The 21,268-nt window shown below is 40.9% G+C and overlaps 1 protein-coding gene across 1 annotated transcript in view; it reads right to left on the reverse strand.

Annotated features, from left to right (window-relative positions):
• Positions 1 to 20,389: 20,389 nt before the first annotated feature.
• Positions 20,390 to 21,268, reverse strand: part of LOC141958792 (sucrase-isomaltase, intestinal-like) — a 61,880-nt gene continuing 61,001 nt past the window's right edge. Inside the window, exon 23 of the mRNA XM_074901680.1 lies at positions 20,390 to 20,449. Within this exon, the coding sequence (XP_074757781.1) occupies positions 20,390 to 20,449 (60 nt within the window). The remainder of the gene's footprint in view (positions 20,450 to 21,268) is intronic.

Here is a 21,268-nt window from a genome sequence, read left to right on the forward strand (position 1 = left end):
ATAAGAACTTCGGAGTTATTTTTCTTTTATGGAAACACAAAAGACTCTCAGATGGGAAAGTTAATTTTAAAAAACATTTCTTCTTTTTTAATCCTCATCTATTCCATCATTCATGAATTTTAGTTTTATATTATTCTCCATGACATTAAAATACTGTAAACAGTTGCAGCATGTGGACTGTCTTTCAGGAGCACTGTCCATCAGATTTTCCTCATTTCATGGCAATATTCAAGCAATTAGGGTTTTAATGAGGCTGAAAATTTGTAGCCCAAATAATGTAATGAGTTTGACTATCTTCCAGAACAACTGTGGCACTAATGCAGGAATGCCTTTAACCATATGCTTGAATGCATAACTGTGTTGTTGGACATTCACTCTGTATGATTTAAGTAAGGTGTAAGCCACTTAACATCTGCTGAATTTGGAGGATTTATTGTACTGTTTCTTTGTGTGTGTGGAAAGTACAACTACAATATTTCCATTTTCTCATGTCACATTCTGCTGTCTCAATGTATGTATTCATATCCACAAATTATTCAAATGAGACCCGATCCACTACTTATTTTCAGTTTTAAAATAACACTTAGAATTGCACAATATTTCTCAAATGGGAGGTAAATGAGATTCTGTTACTTAACAGAATATGAAAGACTAAACTGTATCAGTACCATAGACTGAACTATGCTGATGGCTGTCAGGACTTCTAACTCCGTAACTGTGATAAATGAGACCCTTTTGTTTCCTCTATTTTTCAGAAAGGTCTTGCATCCTGATAATTTTTTTTTTTTTCCCTAAAGTGACTTCATACACATTATTTATCCCACTGTGGAATAAACAATCATCCTCAAAAATAAAGAACTAATTATTTTGGGGCAATTGCCAGATACCAGCAGCATACATTCCAGAGTCACAGTAGCAAGAATTCTATGAAAATTATGCTACTATTTAGGTAACCATAGCACAGTGGTGTTAAAGTTATCCTGCAGAAATGAGGCTGGCTAGCTGCCGGCACAACCAGCATTTGTCAAAGCTGAGAAAGTAACTTCATGAATACTTCATCTTTTTGTGAGAAAACAAAAAACCCCAAATAAACAAACCACAAAAAAATGCTAAAAGAAATATAAAGCAAAGTAAATGGCAGAGTTTAAAATAGTCAAATAGATTGCATTCTGAATTTTCCTTAGACAAAAGCACAAAGCTTCCTGAAATTAAAAAAAAAGATAATTTATTTGAATAGTGGTTCCCCATTTCATATTTACATATCTGATTTGGAATTAAACTATAAACACCAAAAAATTAAATTTGCTATTTCAGTAGCTTTAAAAATGGCAAATTAATCTTACTTTGCATGACTAAGCTAAAAATTAGCAAAAGAATTATTCTTAAACATAGTGAATATCTAAATCATTGCAGAAAATTAAATAATCTAGGACAAATTCATCCTTATAGGAACTCAACAGAACAGAAATGAACAATGAATTAATTAATCATCATGAGTTTAACAGATAATACAGTACAAATTAATATTGCACTTTAACTATTATCTTTAGGTGCTTAGTAATTGACAGTTTTGGTGTATCTTTGCATAGTGCTATAATTAGCATAGCTATGTGGCATTATATAGTAATTTTAGAAGAAGTTTGATTACAAAACATATTTTTAGTCCAGTCTGTGTGTTTCTCAAGAAACATAAATAGCCCCTAAAAGAGTAAGGCACTTTAAAAGTTTGTATTTTTAAAAAGTTTCTACTTTTTAAAAGCCTTTTGGAAAAATATAGATGCTTCAGTATTAATCTTTATAAAGTACAAGCTTGGACTCATAACACAAGGATAAATTCCTTCTATGTAATCGCTGAAGATGTACTAATCCTAACCCTCAGTCCAGTTTTAGCTTTGCAGCATACCTAATTCCAAGAACCAGCCCATGAATTCAAATTACATTCCTGTGCTACCTGGCATCTTGTAGCAGCAAATTCCCTACACAGGCATTGTCCTCGGTGCCACCTAGATCCCAAGAACTGGATTGTGAACTGTGTATCAGAAAGGGTCACTCTCAACTATGGTTGAACTATAACTCTCAGCATTTTTTTTCTCAGGTCCATCAGTAATCTTGAATTTACCTTCTGCAAGACTAGCCCTTGCCTTGGTTTTAGCCTTGGCTGAGAAGCCGCTCGCACCACATAAACTCAGTACGGCAAGGAAATTTTAGGAGTCATGCTTCAAAACCTACTTTATCATCCTTTTTCAAATTAAAAACATGTATTACCTAGTTATTCTATGATTCTGTCACTCCAACATCTATATTTAGCCTTGTCTTAATAGTCTCTCCAGGTAGATGATCTTAATGATGCAAATCAGTTGTTCTTCGTTATTATCTAAAGCTTAGTTTAATCCCACTTTTTAAACTTGGTAACTTCTATTCTACTTATTGCTGTAGATGTCTGTCCATCTATAAATCTAACACAAGCCTTAAATACAGCTTTGCATCATGAGGCCATCTCAGTATGGTAGATAACTTAGTAGGGGAAGCTCTGTTTCACATTGTCCAAAATGTGGAAGCCTGCTGTTTCTATCAAAGAATGGCAGGATCACTGAGGTTGGAAGTGACCTCCATGTGTCATCTAGTCCTCCTGCTCTGAGCATGGCCAACTTCAAAGCTAGGTCAAGTTGCTCAGGGTGTTGTTCAGATGGGGTTCGAAACTCTCCAAAGCAGGGATTGTGCAGCTTCACCGGGTGACACTTTCCAGTGTTTAATCACTTGTAAAATTTTGCCCTATATTTCCCTTGCTGCAGCTAGTGACTGTTGCCTCTTTTTTTGTTGTGCACCTCAGAGGCAACTCTCATGCTATCACATAGCTCCACTCAGGTAACGGAAGACAGCAGTTAGACTCCTCCTTATCCTTCTCACCTCCAGGAAGAACAAGGACCGCTCCCTCTTCTTTTCTTGTTTATTATGTTCCCTAATCATCTTAATGATCTTGCATTGCTGTCTCTGCAGCTTGACCGTCTTATAGCAGGGGTCCCAATGCTGTACTCAGTTGTGACCTGCGGGAAAAGATGGTTGTCACTGCCTGCTGGCTGTGCTACTGCTCATTAACCTTCATGGCTGCCAGGGTGCCCTGCTCACTCATGTTCAGCTTGTTGTCTGCCAAGACCTTTGCTGCAGAGCTGCTATCCAGCCACTCAGAGCCCATCCTGTACTTATGCCTGGCCTTATCCATCTCAAGTGCAGGGCTTTGCATTTGTCTGCGTTGAAACACATGAAGCTCTTGTTGGCCGGGTCCTTCGGGGCCGCGGAGCAGATCAGCACCATAGGTGCTGAAGCCCTAGCCCTAATCCTAGCCGTGGCACAGGAGCCTCTCTTAACACAGAAAATCAATGTGATAAAAGTCTTTAATGGTTATTCTCCCAAACCTGATAGTATTTTTTGTTTCTGATAGTAGCTTTTCACAGTGCAACATAGTATGGTAAAGAAATAAACATTAGTCATGGCACAATTTGTTCTTTTTAACTAAACCATAAGTTTTTATTCAAAAGAAGTCCAAACCATAGGCAAAATGTAGTGCTGGTCTTAACATCAACCTTGGTGCAACTTCCCAACCAGTCTGGGAACTTCATATACTAAGAGTCACTCAGGTTGTAGAAGCCAAGCCATAACCACCTTCTGTACCATTGCCTTAGGTCTGGTCCATGGCCCTTGGTCTTCCTATAAAGTAAATGCAGCACAAGAGTCTATCTGAATTACTCTCCAAAACTTAGATATATATTTCACTCTGCAGTGAATCTTTGCACTCTACATTTACCCTATTCTTTATATTGTCTGAAACTGAATTTCCAGTATTACCCTTTTAGTTTATCTTTGAAAAGCTTGCATAAAATATGCTATTCTTTTTATAGTTGCTTTCCAAAATAAGCTTCTTACAGACATTTGCTATCTAAATCTAATTAATTAAATGGATTCTCCTTTTGTAGTAAAGGAAGACAGATAGGGTGAGAAATGCAAATATTAACACATAACACATATCCATCAAAGGCTTTTTTCCCCCCAATATGCTTTCTGGGAAATTGCATCTGCGATGCAAATGAAAAATAGTAAAAATATTTCTACTAAACAAATAGAAGGTGTACATGTTTCTTTAACTCTCACTTTTTAGTTTAAAACATTTCTAAATACTCCTCCCCTTTGAGGAGAGAGACCCCCGAAACATAAATATCTCATTTTAGAGCTGCAGAATTGTTCAGATTTTAACTAATTGTGTTCTATTTCTTTAATCCTTTTTCTTTCTTCATGTCAATGGAAAGCATATACTTTATTTATAATCACACTGAAAGTAATACTTTCATGATCTGTCATATTACAGAGTAGATTAGATATGTAAAAAAGGCATTGCAATAAAAAGGGACAGCTTCTGTTTCACAAAAATAATTTTTACTGCAGAGTTTAGGACCGCAGAGGTTATTTAGCTAAATATGTGGAACTGATCACAGAAAAAAATCTATCTTTTAAAAATCCTTTGCTCGGATAAAAATAAATTTTAAAAATTAATAAAATTAAACTATGATATGATGATTGTTTATGTTTTCACTGCTCCATACCATAGTTATTGCATGAAAATGAATTCTGAGACCAGTATTGCACTCAAAAACTTGTTATGGGCAGGAAAGAAAAATGCTCCTTATATGGGAAGCCAAGAATTTATTCTTACTGTTAGTCTAATGAAAAATCTTAAGACTCATTACAATACAACAGACAGTTATTAAGACTAGTCTAGTCACAATAATACTACCTGCAACAGTACAAATTATCTGATTAATACAGGATGACATTAATAATAGAGAAAACTGTTGTACAAAATCTTCCTAGTATCTACCTCTGCTGTTGGGCTGTCCCTTAGACTTCCATTTTTGTTCCTGTATTTGATGGCATCAGTATTGCTAGAGAAGAAGATGGGGGCTGCATCAAGCCATCAGCGTCCCATGCCCTTTGCCAGAAGTGTGATGTTCATGATGGAGTTTCTTCCACTTCTTTGCTGGAAGAAGGAGTATGATATTGATGGCTTCTTCCTCTCCAGTCTGAGGATTCCCTACCTGAGGCTATTTTTCCAACACGCTCTTACATCTTGCGCTTGCTTCACTGGTTTGCAACTCCATTTTACATCCAAATTTACTGTATATGGTGTGTTTTACATCTGCTTGAGACTTGCTCGTTCACCCCTTTGTTATTACAAAAACCAGTTTTGCCCAGCTCCCAGCCTGCACATCTTTACCGACCACTGACCTCTTTACAGCACCGGAGTCCCCAGTGGCATCTTGAGCCCCCCTCTTTTCAGCCTCTGCTCCTGCTCCTCTACCCCGCATCCTGTGTCCCCATGTACAAGACCTCTGCTGCCACACCACACTGATGTTCCCCTGCACTACACCATTCTGTGAGGGTCACAAATAGGTCATTCTACACAGAATATCTACTTGCTACTATCTGTAGAAAAATGATGGTTTGATACTAGGTGGTAGACACCTGCTCATTAGAAAAAATGCTGTTGCAGCTAAGCAAACCCAAACAAAGCTCCATGTAAGCAAAGACAAGTTTAGACAAAACCTGACAAGTCCTGAGACTTGCACCGTTAGTTTGAAACCTGGGGCCTGTCCCTAGCAGTAGCAGTTGGGCTGCTGGGCAACATGAGAGCCTTCTTTTGTATGCATATCTTGGCCATTATTTTTTAGGGTAACAATTCCTTCTGGGGAGTTGATCTGACTGTTTGTACGACCCCCTTCTTCTCTGAGAATCTTACATGCCTTTTCCAAACAGGACAGCCTCAGTACACAGCCACTGCTTGCCTCTTTCAAGGCAACTTCATGTTGCAACACAGTCCTATGACACAAGATGTGGATTTGAACTTCCAGACTTGGGAAGGAAAAGGATCTGTCCCAGTGCTCAATCACTGCACCAGTATGCAGAAGACAGGAGAGAAGGATGCTTTTCATGATTTACAGGACAAGAGTGAATCTTATTCTGTTTCTAAAAGAATATATATTCTGGGATATTGAGCTGACATGCAGCAAAATTTGTCTGTCATGGAGAGTGGTGGGATCTCAAACACAACCTTGTTTTCAGTATTTCTTAGAGGCTAATTCTGAATCGAATATTCCAGGTATCTACATGTATATATGCAAGAAATGTGGACTTCTAACATAAGCTTTAAAATTCTTCTTAGAGGGAGAATCCTATAATATGGACACTTCAAGATGTAACTTGTAGGTACCAAAGTCCTTCCCTTGTCTTAGTACTTCAGATTCTGTCCTGACTAATGTAATGCAATAAATGTGAAACAACTAGATCACAGCAGAGAGCTGAAGAATAGGCAGCATACGGTTATTATTAGTAGTTCTCTGAATTCCCTTTGTGCTCTGCACTGTCTTAACACTGGGATTGTTCCTGCCTCAAAGAGATTAAATTAGGCTAAGGTTCAACAATGTGGATTTTAAAGATAACAGCAGAGGATGGGCAACAGAGAGCACACAGAAAACAAATAATGCCAGATAATTACTTCTATAGATAAAATCAGTGAATGGAGACAATGCAATGTAATACATCTAGATTTTACTAAAGAATTTTATATAATTTCTCACAAAATGATGTGTTGATTAAAAATTAGCACTATACAAAATGACTGCAGCACATGGTAAAAAGATTATGACTCAGAAAGTAATTCTAGAGAGCATTTATAATGGCGTGTTGCAGGATCAGTTCTAGTCAATGTATCATTTACTGGGAAACTTCACAGATAAAACTTGATGGAGACCATTAATAAAGAAAAAAAGTAGTTCCATCAAGAGACTGGAATTTTATGGTAAACTGGGTTCCCTGGAATAATGTTACAATGTAGATCAATGAAAACACATGCCTATAAGATGCAAAGATATAGATCATACACATAATATACTGAGCTCTGTTTTAGAGAGCAGCATGTCAGCATGGAATTTGAAACAAGATGGGTAACAGCTGTGAAGTGTTTATAGTGCTGTAGAATAGGAGGTGAGCTGTAGCCCTTTCCCCAAGCATGGACTGGATACAAGCAGCTGATGCTCTTTCCAAGGAGCCTTAGGAAATACGGAACAGGAATCTGAGTGTCAGCCTGCAACTCAGAGGAATTAAATTAATGCACCTAAAACAGAAGAATTTGTCCTCATTGACAAAGAATATTTTGCACACATGAGTTTAAATAATAGAAACTTTTAAGGGATTGGGTGAGAAACAATTTACAGCAAACAAAACTACCCTCCCTTAGAACATACTGGCTGCAGACGTGACCTGGTATGCCTCAGGAAGCTAAGAAAATACCAGACACAACCCTCCTCCTTCAATTATCTCCCACTTTTGATCATATATTCCACTGATCGGGGGTTGAGCTGTTGCCCCAAAAGACATAGCTTGGCTGGTGCTGTATCAGTTTAATGTGTCACCACTCTGGTTCGGTATGGAGATGCCAGAAAGGACCCTGTGCGCTAAGCTGACCTTAGCAACTCCGCTGGGCTGCTGGCCACCCCCTGGCCTCTGAACTGGCTCGGAGCTGCTGCTGCCAGCTGTGCTCTCTGCCAGTTGTCCCCGTCAGCTGTGTTTGCTGTCTGCAAGCTTTTCCGCAGTGTCACTAGCAGGGAGAGTAGCTGCTCAGCTCTCTCAGCTGCAGGCTGCTTGGGTGTTGGTGAATTATTTCACACAGCAGTGCCTGGGGTGCTTCAGCTCTTCGGGAAGGTTCAGTGGCACACAGGAATGTGGTAAAGTCATCACCACAGAAAGGAGAGTAGCCAAATATTATGTCTTAAAGATGGCTTCAGTCACTCTCTCCTTGTGGTTTCTTCACTAACTATTCCTGCTTCAACAATTATTTCCTGTAAATACACCCTCAGTTGATTTGAATAGAAATGCTGTTAATATTACAAAATACCTATGAAATTTAAATCTCTTAAAGCCTGACATGCTGTATGTTGTAGTCAGCAGCTCCCACTGTCCTACAGGTGTCCAGAGTGGGTGCATCCTACACAACAGCCTGCTGCTCCCAAAGAAGGCCCACTGGTCTCTTCGTAACTCAGGCCTACCTGAGCAGAAAAAAAGCTCAGCAGATAATGTGTCACTGTACTTGTGTTTAACACAACAAACAGCAAAAATATCAGTGTAAAACAATGCTTCAGATTGTGGGTTTTTTTTCATGTGGAGTGAATCTCTGCAAGAAGTAGTCCTAGCTCCTCAGTTTTACTACAGCTTCAACTGCATAGTTAGAATATCAGAGTTTTCCTATCTGTAGCATTTGATGTGGTACTGAAGCAACAGGGAAAGAGCAAACTTGTTAGACAACAACAGTAAGACTGATTACTTGCATATTTTTGGCTGATTGTCAGAGCAAGATTAAGGAACCAGTTATCCCACAAAACATTAGAGCTAACCTTTAACAGGTACCCTGCAGTGGTTTTATAGATCACTTAGCTGAGCCAAACCAGTTAGACAGTTATTGCTGTCATACATACAGGATGCAGATATTTCCCAAATTTAATGCTTAGTCTTGCTCTTCACTTCTTTAGATCAATTTTATTTAAAAACTCCTTTGCAAAGGAACTTCAAAAAAGGGAAATTACTCTAAAACTAGTGCAATGGATTATGTGCTAGGTTCCCCAAACCAGGCAAGGCTGGAAGCAGAACCACAGGTTGAATGGGGAACTACTGTTGTGCGTCAAGCCATCTGTTCTCAACAGTGCTAATAGGAAAACCGTAGCCCCTTTTCCTGTCTCACAAATTCACCCTCACCCACAAGCCTTCTGTTCCTCACAATATCCCTTCCTATCTGTTGAGAAACCCTTTATAGTATGGGTAGCATAAACTACTTTATCCTTCTGAATGCTTTTTCAGTGGTTTAATTAACATTATTTTTCTGCAGCACCATGCATTTCATGATGAAGGACAGTATGTGGAAGACTGTGGGCCTCTTACCTCCTGTGCAAAGCTGGCTCGCCTGGGAACTTCTAGGGATCTGTTCCTGGGAAGTGAAGGACCATCTCATAAAGGAGCCTTCCCTCCTACGCTCTGTTGGGGATTCATCTAGGGAAAAAAATATCTCAGTGGGATTTGCAATCCTGTTCCAATCTGGTGCCTGACGATCTGAATAGCTGCAATTTAGGAGCAGTAGAAACTCACTTGAAACTCCTTGGATTGATATCGTCTCATCTAGTATTAGAGTCTACAGAGTAAGTGTGTATGCGGGGCTAGGTGTCTAGGCTCCTGCTGTGATCAGTGAGATGTAGTAAATGCTAACAATGGGATTCAGGGTGGGATACACCCAGCCAGAAGTAGAAGTCTGCTTCAGGGTGGGTGAGACACTGTGGAGGTGCAGTTGCCTGCACTAGCAATGAGGGGTAACACACTCATCTCCAAGTCTGGGCTGCAGATACCTACATTTGAGCAGGAGGACTCTCACTCCATATTTTTTAGTTACTGCATTCAGTAAGACCAAAGAAAGCATAGTGCATATCAATAATCCCACACCAGTTTCTAGTTCTAAATGGTACAAAACAAATAGCATTAAGAAAAGGAACTATATTACATTTGACTTATTAAATGTATGCAAGCATTGTTTGCATAGGAAATAATAAAACTCATTGTAATTATGTCAGTGATAATAACAACTACAGGGAAGATTTAATTTCGTACTCTCTCTAAATTAGCATCTTCTATTTTCTAGAGATGGAAAAAGAAGAAGGCATGAAGAAAGTATTTGCACTTGAAGGGGCAGATTTTGAGATCTACTTACAATAAGATAATTATTGCTTTTTAAGGTTCAGCAGGAGATATACTTATTATGTTTAATAATGGCTCTATGAAGAAAACAGCCAAATAATCAACAGTTGTCCTGCCTCGCAAGATTTACAGTTAAAGGGTGTGATCTGGAGCAGTAAAAGGAGAAACAGAAAAGTAGACAAAAGTGAGAGATAAACTGCTCTGACTGGAAACTGAATATAGCAAAAAGCGATTAAAGAATATCTGAAGTTAATAAAACTACTATGTCACCAGTACCTGTAATGCCTAGAGAATATTTGCCAAACCTGTGACTAGCATTAAAACAAGAGTTGAAGTCATCTTTAAAATTATGTCCTTCATAAAGCAGTATTTCAGTAATTGCTGATTTGACCTCTGCATCTCAAAACAAAGTATCATAATGGTATTTATTATAGATGTAACATTAGGAATCATGACATTTGATTCACTGCCCCAGAAAAATTAGCAGTAACAGGCTAATAAAGCAGAAAGAGGAGCACTAGGAGTATTTTAACACTCTGTTGTGATTGCTGGGTTCACACCGTCTCTCCAGCAATTAGGCTGAAAGTTTTTCCAATTTTTGTTATGGATGATGTTTCGGAGAGAAAAAAGGCATAGCATGTGCATCTTACCCCTTCTCTCTGATGTGTAAGGATGAGCTCAAAAAAAACCAAAAAGCCCAAACTTCTCTGTAAATATTTTTTCTGATTTCCTCCTGTTGCCCCACCAGTTCTATTAATCTTTAGGGAAATCTTCTAAAAATTTTCAGGCTACTTAGCCCAACTACTGGATTAAATCTGTCCTTGAAGCCACTGTCTACTTTAGTAAGTAATACTGTGAAATAGGACCAACCTGCCGAGTGAAAGGCTAGGTGCTGAAGAGCCAATACCTACCCAGTATGTGCACAATGGAGCCTGAATGCTCCTTGATGGTTGAAGTATGTTGCATGCTGTCCTGGAGAACGTATTCTAGTTTAGCTAATGTGAAAGAAATTCACTTCACATACTTCTAGACCCAAGTGCAGTAAATGGAGACAGTCAGGAGGTTCACTTCAAAGCTTGCTCCTTATCTGAACTAAAATGCTAATATAGGGGTACCTCTGTCATATTCGTCACTGGCAGAAAAGTCAGTAGGAATTCTATGCATCACCCAAAATATTAAATTTAGCCCTTAAACAATTTAAAATTAAGAATGTATGCAAATATTTTATATAACAGTTGTTTCATAATCTCCTTTTTTAAAATCCTAAATAAAACATGCTGTTACTCTATTTTTATTGCCAGCTTGACATGAACATTTAATGTGCAAGTATATTTTATAAATATATAAACAGCTATTTTTTTCAAAACAGGGCTCAAATGTGTAGCTGCAGGTGATTCACTAAGAAAGAAGTACTTATAATACACACAAAAATACAGTTGTCTGGTAATTGTACACAAAAGAAGGTTCATCCACATACTAAAGAGCTCTTGAAGACATAACAGTCATCTTCAAATTGTTACCTCATGGTTTGAAACTCCCCTTAGATGCTGAAAAACAGGAAGCATCTGTTTCAGATAGGCAAACAGATTCTTGGCATCTCCCAGTAAACACTGTTTTGACTTCCAATCGCTTTTCAGCTACATGTTAATTCCAGACATTGTAAGTCGGAGTTTCTCAAAACGCCTTCTCCTTTTCTAGCCTCTAAACATTTATGATCACAGGAAATAGATTAAGAAATAATGAAATGCTGTGTAGTTTGTGCACTATGTTATTTCTTTTGTGTATTACTAAAAATTTGTTTCTTCACTGCCATAAAGCACAGTACCTCCAGATGCTTGGTCTAAAAACACATTGGTATTAAGGAAGTGTTCTTTTGTCTTTATCAACTTGGCAACGGCTCATGACAGTTTTTCCCTTCAGATTTTGCCCATGGAAGGAAAAAGAGAGGAACATTGCTTGTATCTTCAAAATCATTGTGTAAAGTTTTATATATAAGTACATATGCATATATATAGATCCAGTAATTGCCATGCTTTTTATCTCAGCTTTCTCAGATTTATTCTCCAGAAAGCATAATCAGGTGGTGAAAAAAACTGATCAACACCCTTTCAAAGAGCAGAGAACAGTGTTGCTTTCCTTTTTGTTTCCTCTGAATTTCTATATTTTATCTGGGTTTAAAAATTGATTTTTAAACTAGAAGTTTAGAGACCTTTTATGGATGACTGAAAAACTGTTGTGACATCATGGTCTACCAAAGAAGTATTAAAAATCTGTGATCTATAGAGGGAAAATATCCCAAAATGGTGTTATTGCTGCTTGGAGAAGGCACCAGGACCAACATTTAAAAGACGGTCAGACAGACCTAGAGCAGAAAAACATGGCAGAACTGAGAACTTCATCACCCACCATCACCTATGGATGGAGATAGGATCTGCAGAAGTCAGGTAGCAACTGAGAGGATATTTCTCATGAAAGTTTGGTATTGATTATTCAGAAATCATAGATGTCCTGTTAAGTAAATGTCTCACTTGGCAGACACAATGTAGTCTAATCTCTCCTGAAGATGAAAGGTCAGCTAGGAGCTCTATCTGTGAGGACACCAAGGAGTAAAAGTAGGGCCAAAGAAGAGAAGGGGGAAAATACTGAGCAGCCTTCCTGATGTGAGCAACCTTGCAGGTGTGAGTTTCAGCAGTATCCCAGAGCATCCAGCTCTGCAGTGCTTTGTAATCCTTGTCTGATTGCTAGGTGTGATAACATAAACGAGAAGTAGGTTGTATTTCACAGCACTTTTCTATCTAAGAGAGAGGTCCTTCATGCATCAAATAATCCCTGGGTCTGCAGGAGTCTGTACAAGGTCAGCAGCACATTTAATTACTGCACATCCCCATTATCCCCCTACATATGTGTGTGTTTATATGGGGGATAGGAAGGGAAAAGGTGCGAATAAAGCAGAGTAGTCCTATCAGCAAGATCATGAGAGGATTTATTGTATCCCACAAGTGCTAGACTCTGGTTACATACCAGAAATGAAGGCAGGGCTGCTAGTAAGTGCTTGGAAAGCACAGGTGAAGCACTCAAACCCAAAGAGTGGATAGAGCACAAAACTTCCTCAGCAGGAAACCAGGTTGCTCTGGGCCAATGGATCTACCATACCTTTTCTTTACAATCAGCACCCCAAAATGGTTTTGGTAAATCCCTGAAGCTCCATTATACTTGAGCACAAGCTACAACTGCAACAATCTCCTGAGGAAAGTTCAATGAACAGAGAAGACTCACATACAACTTTCATTACTTTAGGATTGTTTCCACTTGGGTTTTTCTCTGTGGTGCAGCTCTGCAACAACCTTTAGAAACTAATTGCGACGAGATTGTGCTGGTTTTGGCTGGGGTAGAGTTAATTTTCTTCATAGTAGCTAGTATGGGGCTATGTTTTGGATTTTTTCTGGAAACACCAGTAGCTGAGTGTTTTTTGCAAGCCTGCCCTTGGGCAAGGGGCGAGGGCCAGGAAGGGGGTCACTCCTCCACACAGCCAGGCAGCAGCTCTGCTGTAGGGCTGTCTTGTTGTCTACTTCATGCTCATCATAGACCCAGTGATATTTCTCTTCATTGTTCTAGACGTGTTGGCAGCCTGAGTGGCAAATAGTCCCTGCATGAGAGTGGCACAAATTGTTTTAACTTTCAAGAAGATTCCAGTTACACCTGGTGACAGGAAAAAGTAATTACCAGAACCTTCACAGAACTTAAACATTCAAAAGATACTACATATCAAAACTTACCAAAAAGCCAATTATATCAATGACATTTTATGATCTTTGCAACTGTGTGGAGACCTCCAAAGGCGCTGACTTGTCACAGAAATCTAAATATGTTTTGCAAAAATCTACAAAACACCCTTTCATTGTTCATAATTGCAAATCCAAGAGGGACTGCTGCAATCAGTTGGCATGACTAGAGATACAGTTCCAAAAAATTCCTGAATTATCGAGCAAGAGCATTTCTTTTAGAAAAGCATTCACTTCTCATTTAAAAATGTCTACTACAGGAGAATTCACTACAGCACTTCACAAGCTGTTCTGACAGTTAAAGTATCAGCCTTTGAATTTGTCTAGTTTCATTAACAGACATTGAATCTTACCTTTGCTAGTTTAAAGACCTTCTGCCACTGTATTTCTGCCCCCATAGTTACACTGAGACTCATGGGACTGAGCCTTCTCTTGGCAATTAGAGACAGGTTAAGCTCCTTGGTGGAAGATGTGGTTTTGTAGTACTTTAGACATTTTTGTGGCTTTTCTTTGTAGCAAGCTTATTTTTTCAGTATATTCCACAAATTTCTGACACCAGAATGGGACAGTGTTCCATCAAGATGGTACCAATATATCAAACAGATTAATTATAATCTCTGCCTATTTGTCTGCATATCTGAGGTTGCTCTACCTCCTTTTTGATTAAACCTTGCACTGGGAATTCATGCTCAGGTGGTCATCCCACAGAACTCCAAATCCCTTCTAGTGCCTCTTTGCTCTAGCAGTGTCCCATTTTCTGTTGTCCATTCTTTGCTCCAAGACACACAATACTACATTTGTCCATGTCAAAACATGGTTTTTATAAGCATAGCAGACTTACTAAGCATAGCAGAGCCCTCTGTGCATGTCCCCTTCATTTAATTTGTGCTACTCTCAGTGTAACAGATTCAGGCTACCACCATCTTTTCATGTTATACAAAATCAGCATGAACCTTTTGCAAGAATGGGCAGCAGGATCCTTTGAGATCAAACCTAAACACCCATTTTAGATGAAAAAATTCAAAGTGTACATGAAGTAGCACAGAAAACGTTGACTTTTTCTTTCTATGAAGAAGTGAAGCCTAATGGCATATTCCTAGCAGTCCGTATACTGGCTTGTGATTTTCTCTGGTCCCTTTATGGCTTTGTAAGGGAGGAGCCTAGAATTAGTGGGGTTTTGAAATGCAGAGTAAGATTTTTCCCTTTACATTTCAACTCCTTCAGGTTCTGAAGGACTCAGCTGGTGAGTCTTATGGTTAACAAAGGCAGGCTGGAGAAAGCAGCTGACTATGGATGCTTTTAAATCCCAGCCCAAGAAGTTCTTTCTCTACTGAAGATCTGTATCTGTAATTAATTTAATCCATGCCAACACTTGGGGAAGATCATGTTTAGTCTAATCTAACCTTAAAAGTAAAATATTTGGCTGTAGATTCTTGGATCCAGCTCATATCACTTGCAAGGTGTCCTGTATTTTTTGTTGAAGTCTTTATCCTTTTCTCAAAAACAAAAAAGAAAGAAATTGTTGGGATGGGAAAGAACAAGCAGTGTAACCAGAACTTCAAAGAAGTGCAAAAGATCTAAAATTACACATGCAGCTCAGTGCTCAGAGAGGATAAATGGCCAGATACACACACACAGAGAATCCATTTTTCTTTGATGTCCCTAATACCAATGCTGACCAAGGGCTGTCTTGCTTACTTTCACAAAAAAAACCATGTGAAATCAGAGCCCAAGGCAGATGTATTACCAACTAGTGATTTCCTGTTGTGTTCACTGAAGCTACAAGGAGCAAGATAACAAGGAATAAAATCCATGTTGTAATGCAAGCCTGAACAGCATATTGATGCTGCTAGGAGTGTATTTTCTGCTTTTATTTTATTAAGATATATGAAATTGCTAGGTTAGTCACTGATTTCACAGAAAGCCAGTGATCATTGGCTGGCTCCACATGGTATCCAGCCAAGGGCTCTTTATGGAGGTGATATCTCCCCTGCTCTCCAGCCACAGATATGCTCCAACTTCCACACATCTCCTCTTTCACTATTTGTCAGCAAATTTACCACCTCCTCTTTCATCTCTGACTCCCGCTTTTATCCACACTTTAAGGCAGATTAGAGGCAAACCCTCTGCACCAAAAAAAACCCCCACCCTTCTCCCAAACGAACCAAAACATCACATCCCCCCGCTACCACTCAGGGTGTTTACAAATTTGCTTTCTCTGAGCTAGTGCTCAGGTTTATCTCTCTCTTTGCTCTTTTGCCATGGCGAGGAGGTAACAGCCTCACTTTTGGGGAAAAACTGAGAGCGGGTACCTTTTTGATGCCATCCTTGCAACAACCACATGGGAGAGATCAGATTCCTCACAGATCTGATCTGCTTTAGTTGTGCCCATCCATCCCACATTGTCAGGGCATCCAACAGCTTTCTCTGGTTATGTCTGCAACATGCATGTGGTGAGCCGCCTCCAGGCTCACACAGGCAGCATGGGAGGACGACTGGCAGGGTGGCCGAGCCTGAGACAACATGTATGTCACCAGTGGTAGCTGGGCTGGCACCTCCTGTGTCAGCTGGAGCCTCCAGCTGGTTTGGCCCCACTCTGAGCTCTCTGGTGCAGAGCTGTGACACATGGTACAGACATATCCTCTGGGTCTCTGCTGTTCCTCAGATTTATGCAACAAGTACTGCTCTTTCTGCCTGCCTGCCTCTGGTGTCTGCTCTGACAGAGGTTCTCCTGCTTTCCTCTCCCAAATACAGACATCTTTCACAAACCATACTGACATCCCTCCTTTGCACAAGGACCCAGAGGGGCATACTTTTGTTTATTTCATCAGGGAGTCTATTTACGTGCTGTATTCTTAAGCAAGGAAGGTGGTTGTCTCATCCATCACCTTAGATTATCTTTCACCCCACTGCCCATATTCTGCTCTTCCTCAGCTCTTTCTCACTATCTTCAGCTAGACCTTTTTGTACTATCTTCTCTAGCTCCTTCCCACAAGAGCTGATGAGCAAGTTGCTTTCTCCACACTGCCGAGCAGACGTATTTCACAGCAGACCTTGTTGCAGCCAGCAAAGGCTCTGGAGACACCCAGGTCTTAAGGTTTGTCCACAAGACCCAGTTTACTTAAAGGCTGCTTTCTTAAACAGCCAGATGTGCTTGCCTTCCTGCAGCTGGCATAAACTGGACAAGTTTATAGTGCTGTGCTATGTGTCCTGGCTAATTCATGAGAAATGTAATCATGTGAAAACACCTAGATGAAATCCTTGTCATTGAGTGGTCTAGAACCAACTGTTGTGACAAGAAAACATGTTGCACTTACACTCGTGTCTGTATGTCAGGAGCAGTTTTCCATGGATAAGTAGATTTGGGGAGATTTCTGAAAGAGTGTGACTGAGGCCTTTCCCTGCAGAATTTTGGAAGCAGAATTCTGCTGGGAACTGATACAGCATTTCTGCCATGAGAAGGATTTTCTGTACATTTTTGTTATTGCAGGAGACAGGAAGAATCACAAGCACCTTAAGGAGCTTGAGGTGCAGCTTAAGACTGCCTGCAGTGTTCTGGGGGGAACTTCACTGCTGGGGAAGAGAGAGCTGGTGCTAGCAGCCTAAACAGGATCATGGTCCCTTCCCAACCTCCTTACTGGAGTATCTGTTTACTATTAAAGTTCTTATGGTTGCAAATTTTGACTCAGATTTCTCATGAATAAATATCACAGAATCATCAGGGTTGGAAAAGACCTTGAAGATCATCCAGTCCAACCATTAACCTAACACTGACAGTTCCCAACTACACCAGATCCCTCAGCGCTATGTCGACACGACTCTTGAACACCTCCAGGGATGGGGACTCCACCACCTCCCTGGGCAGCCCATTCCAACCCCTAACAACCCATTCTGTAAAGAAATGCTTCCTAATATCCAGCCTAAACCTTCCCTGCTGCAACTTGAGGCCATTCCCTCTTGTCCTATTGCTTGTTACTTGGTTAAAGAGACTCATCCCCAGCTCTCTGCACCCTCCTTTCAGGTAGCTGTAGAGGGCGATGAGGTCTCCCCTCAGCCTCCTCTTCTCCAGACTAAACCCCCCCAGTTCCCTCAGCCGCTCCTCATACGACCTGTGCTCCAGACCCTGCACCAGCTTCGTTGCCCTTCTCTGGATACGCTCGAGTTATTCAATGTCCTTTTTGCAGTGAGGGGCGGCCTCACCAGTGCCAAGTACAGGGCTCAGATCCCTTCCCTGTCCCTGCTGGCCACGCTATTGCTGACACAAGCCAGGATGCCATTGGCCTTCTTGGCCACCTGGGCACACTGCTGGCTCCTGTTCAGCCGGCTGTCAATCAACCCCCCCAGGTCCCTCTCTGACTGGCAGCTCTCCAGCCACTCCTCCCCAGGCCTGTAGCGCTGCTGGGGGTTGTTGTGGCCCAAGGGCAGCCCCCAGCATTTGGCCTTATTGAAGCTCATGCAGTTGGCCTCAGCCCATGGCTCCAGCCTGTCCAGGTCTCTCTGCAGAGCCTCCCTACCCTCGAGCAGATCAACACTCCCACCCAACTGGGTGTCATCTGCAAACTGACTGAGGGTGCACTCAATCCCCTCGTCTAGATCATCAATAAAGATGTTAAACAGGAGTGGCCCCAAAAATGAGCCCTGGGGGACACCACTCATGACCGGCTGCCAACCAGATTTAACTCCATTCACCACAACTCTTTGGGCCCGGCCATCCAGACAGTTTTTAACCCAGCAAAGCATGTGCCCATCCAAGCCGTGAGCAGCCAGTTTCGCCAGGAGAATGCTGTGGGAAACAGTGTCAAAGGCCTTACTGAAGTCAAGGTAGACAACATCCACAGCCTTTCCCTCATCCAATAAGCAGGTTGCCCTGTCATAGAAGGAGATCAGGTTTGTCAGGCAGGACCTGCCTTTCATAAACCCATGCTGACTGGGCCTGATCATTTGTTGTCCCACATGTGTTGTGTGATGGTACTCAGGATGAGCTGCTCCATCAGCTGCACAGGCACCAAAATCAAAGCTGACAGGCCTGTGATTTCCCAGATCATCCTTCCAACCCTTCTTATAGATGGGCGTCACTTTGGGCAGTTTCCAATCTGTCAGGACCTCCCCGGTCAGCCAGGACTGCTGGTAAATGATGGAAAGCGGCTTGGCGAACACCCCAGCCAGCTCCTTCAGCACCCTCGGGTGTATCCCATCCGGTCCCATAGACTTGTGTGTGTCTGTGTGATGCAGCAGGTCACTGATTATCTCCTCCTGGATTGTGGGAAGGTCATTCTCCTAGTCCTCTGGCTGAGGGGGCTGGATTCCCTCAGTACAACTAGTCTTGCTGTTAAAGACTGAGGCAAAGAAGTCATTGAGCACCTCAGCCTTTTCCTCATCACTTGTTACCAGGTTTCCTCCTGCATCTAGCAGGGGATGGAGACACTCCCTGGTCTTTCTTTTGCCGTTGACATACTTATAGAAACATTTCTTGTTATCCTTGACTGCTGAAGCCAGATTAATTTCTAGCTGGGCTTTAGAATTCCGATTTCCACCCTGTATATCCTCACACATCTTTGTAATCACTGTGAGTGGCTCCCCCCTTCTTCTAAAATCCATAAACTCTCCTTTTCTCCCTGAGTTGCAGCCAAAGCTCCCTGTTCAGCCAGGGTGGCCTTCTCTGGCACCTGCTTCTCTTACAGCACCTGGGGACAGCCTGCTCCTGTGCCATTAACACTTCTTTCTTAAAAAGTGGGACCCCTATACCCTTCAGGACTGTCTCCCAGGGGATTCTGTCAAGCAGGTGCATAAACAAGACAAAGTCAGCGCTTTGGAATTCCAAAGGTAAAAGGAAGTCTTTAGCATAGAGTTAGAAGTGTGGGAACAGCTGAGTTTGTGAAGCTGTGGCCCTGCTGTAATGTGGATCCCTCCTGTCAGAAATCATGGTCTATGTTTAAGGGCACCAACCATTTGCTGTGTTAAGAGCTACTCTAACCCTGGGAACAGTCTCCAGAGAGAACGAGATTCTTGAAAGAAATCCCCAAGTTTTCAACAAATTCTCTCAATGATTGTTGGATTCCAAGACATGCCCATGTTGCATTTATTACAGTTCAGGAACATGGAAAAGGAGACAAAAGCAAGTGATCACTACAGCTGTAGATTTTGTAGTCTAGAACTATTGGCTAATTTGTACCCGTTGGTCATATAATATTTTGTATAATATTATATTAGTATTTATTATATATGTATTATATATTGTATTAATGAATAGTTATGCATTATATTAGTAAAATCAGTCTCTCCTTAGAGCCATTTCCACAAACTGGAGTTTACTATGATCTTGGGTGATCATTCCACAGCCAGAAATAACTGAAGTACAAAATAGATCTAGGTATCCCCAACCTTTGATTAGCTGTGTTTCCTATGCATTCTCCTGACAAACACACATTGCCTTCCCCAGAACAAGGCCATGTGAATTAAGCTGACTATCCAATTATTCCTTTTTTTCCCCCATCATAGGTTTGAAAAAACCCTACAGTGTATGCTGTCCAGAATATGGTCCCATTGAGAACATCTCCAAATATTATCTCCATCTGAGGTGAAAAACAACATTCAGGATGATTTCCACTATGCTATTTTGAACACACATTAGTTTATGGTAATACTCATTAACTACTATTGTAAATTGTATATGAAGAATACATAAAGAGTTACAAATACTACATAGCAAAAGATCAGTCATCAGGTGCATCAACATTTTAATGGCTAAATTTTTTTTTACATTAAAATCAAAGATCAATATCTGGGAGCCAAGGATGATAAATTGTCAGTGTTTTCTGACCTTTCTAGTAAATTGTAATGTTGAGTTCCTGAGTAAGTGGGGCAGAAATCCATAAAATGAGTTTCTGTGGAAAAAAAGACACAAAAATAATGAACTTAGTTAACTTCAATTAACTTAGAAAAAGACTAGCTCAAAACAGAGAATAAGAACAGAAACTTGAGTTTAAACCTTCGTGATTTCCCTAAACTCATGTGGTAGGCAAGACTGCCTTGATGGCAGTATGGATCTTTCTACTGCTGTATCCAATTCACCATACCTCTTAAATGCAAGAGCAGTGTAAAATTCATTAATAGCAGTAATTAAATATGAAATTATAAATATAATACCTGTCTTTTTTGCCAATTATTAGGCCTAGCATAAAGGACACAGCCAGCATAAAGATGAACCAATAACCAAATTGTATTTGATACAAAAGGGTAAGTATACGGATGAGTGCTGGGGGTACAAACAAGTCAATCAGATTATACATAATTGACATCAATCCCACTGACCCCAACAACGACACCACATGACCAACAATGGGTGGAATAAATGGTGAAATGCAGTCTCCCATAGAAGGGACAGGAGACAACCAAGTCAACAAGCCAAACGCATCAGACCAAGGAAGCCACACACTGAATCTCTACACAGCCCACGTTTACAAAAGCCAGACCTGACTGGAGCCCAGTCCCAGGGAGGCGGGAGGTCCTTCCCCAACAGGGAACTCTGCACAGTGCCTCCACCTCACACACAGACACTGCCCCTTCTGCCAGGGGTCCCAGCTTTTATCCCTCAGTGGGACACCTGACCTTTGCTTACTGAATGCAGACACCTGGGGCTCCTTTACCTCATGGCTCTCCCTGCCAGGCCGGCCGCTCCCTGGAGGGAAGCCTAAAGGCAAACT

The sequence above is a fragment of the Athene noctua genome, chromosome 3 (genome assembly GCF_965140245.1).
Source record: "Athene noctua chromosome 3, bAthNoc1.hap1.1, whole genome shotgun sequence".
Taxonomy (NCBI): Eukaryota; Metazoa; Chordata; class Aves; order Strigiformes; family Strigidae; genus Athene; species Athene noctua.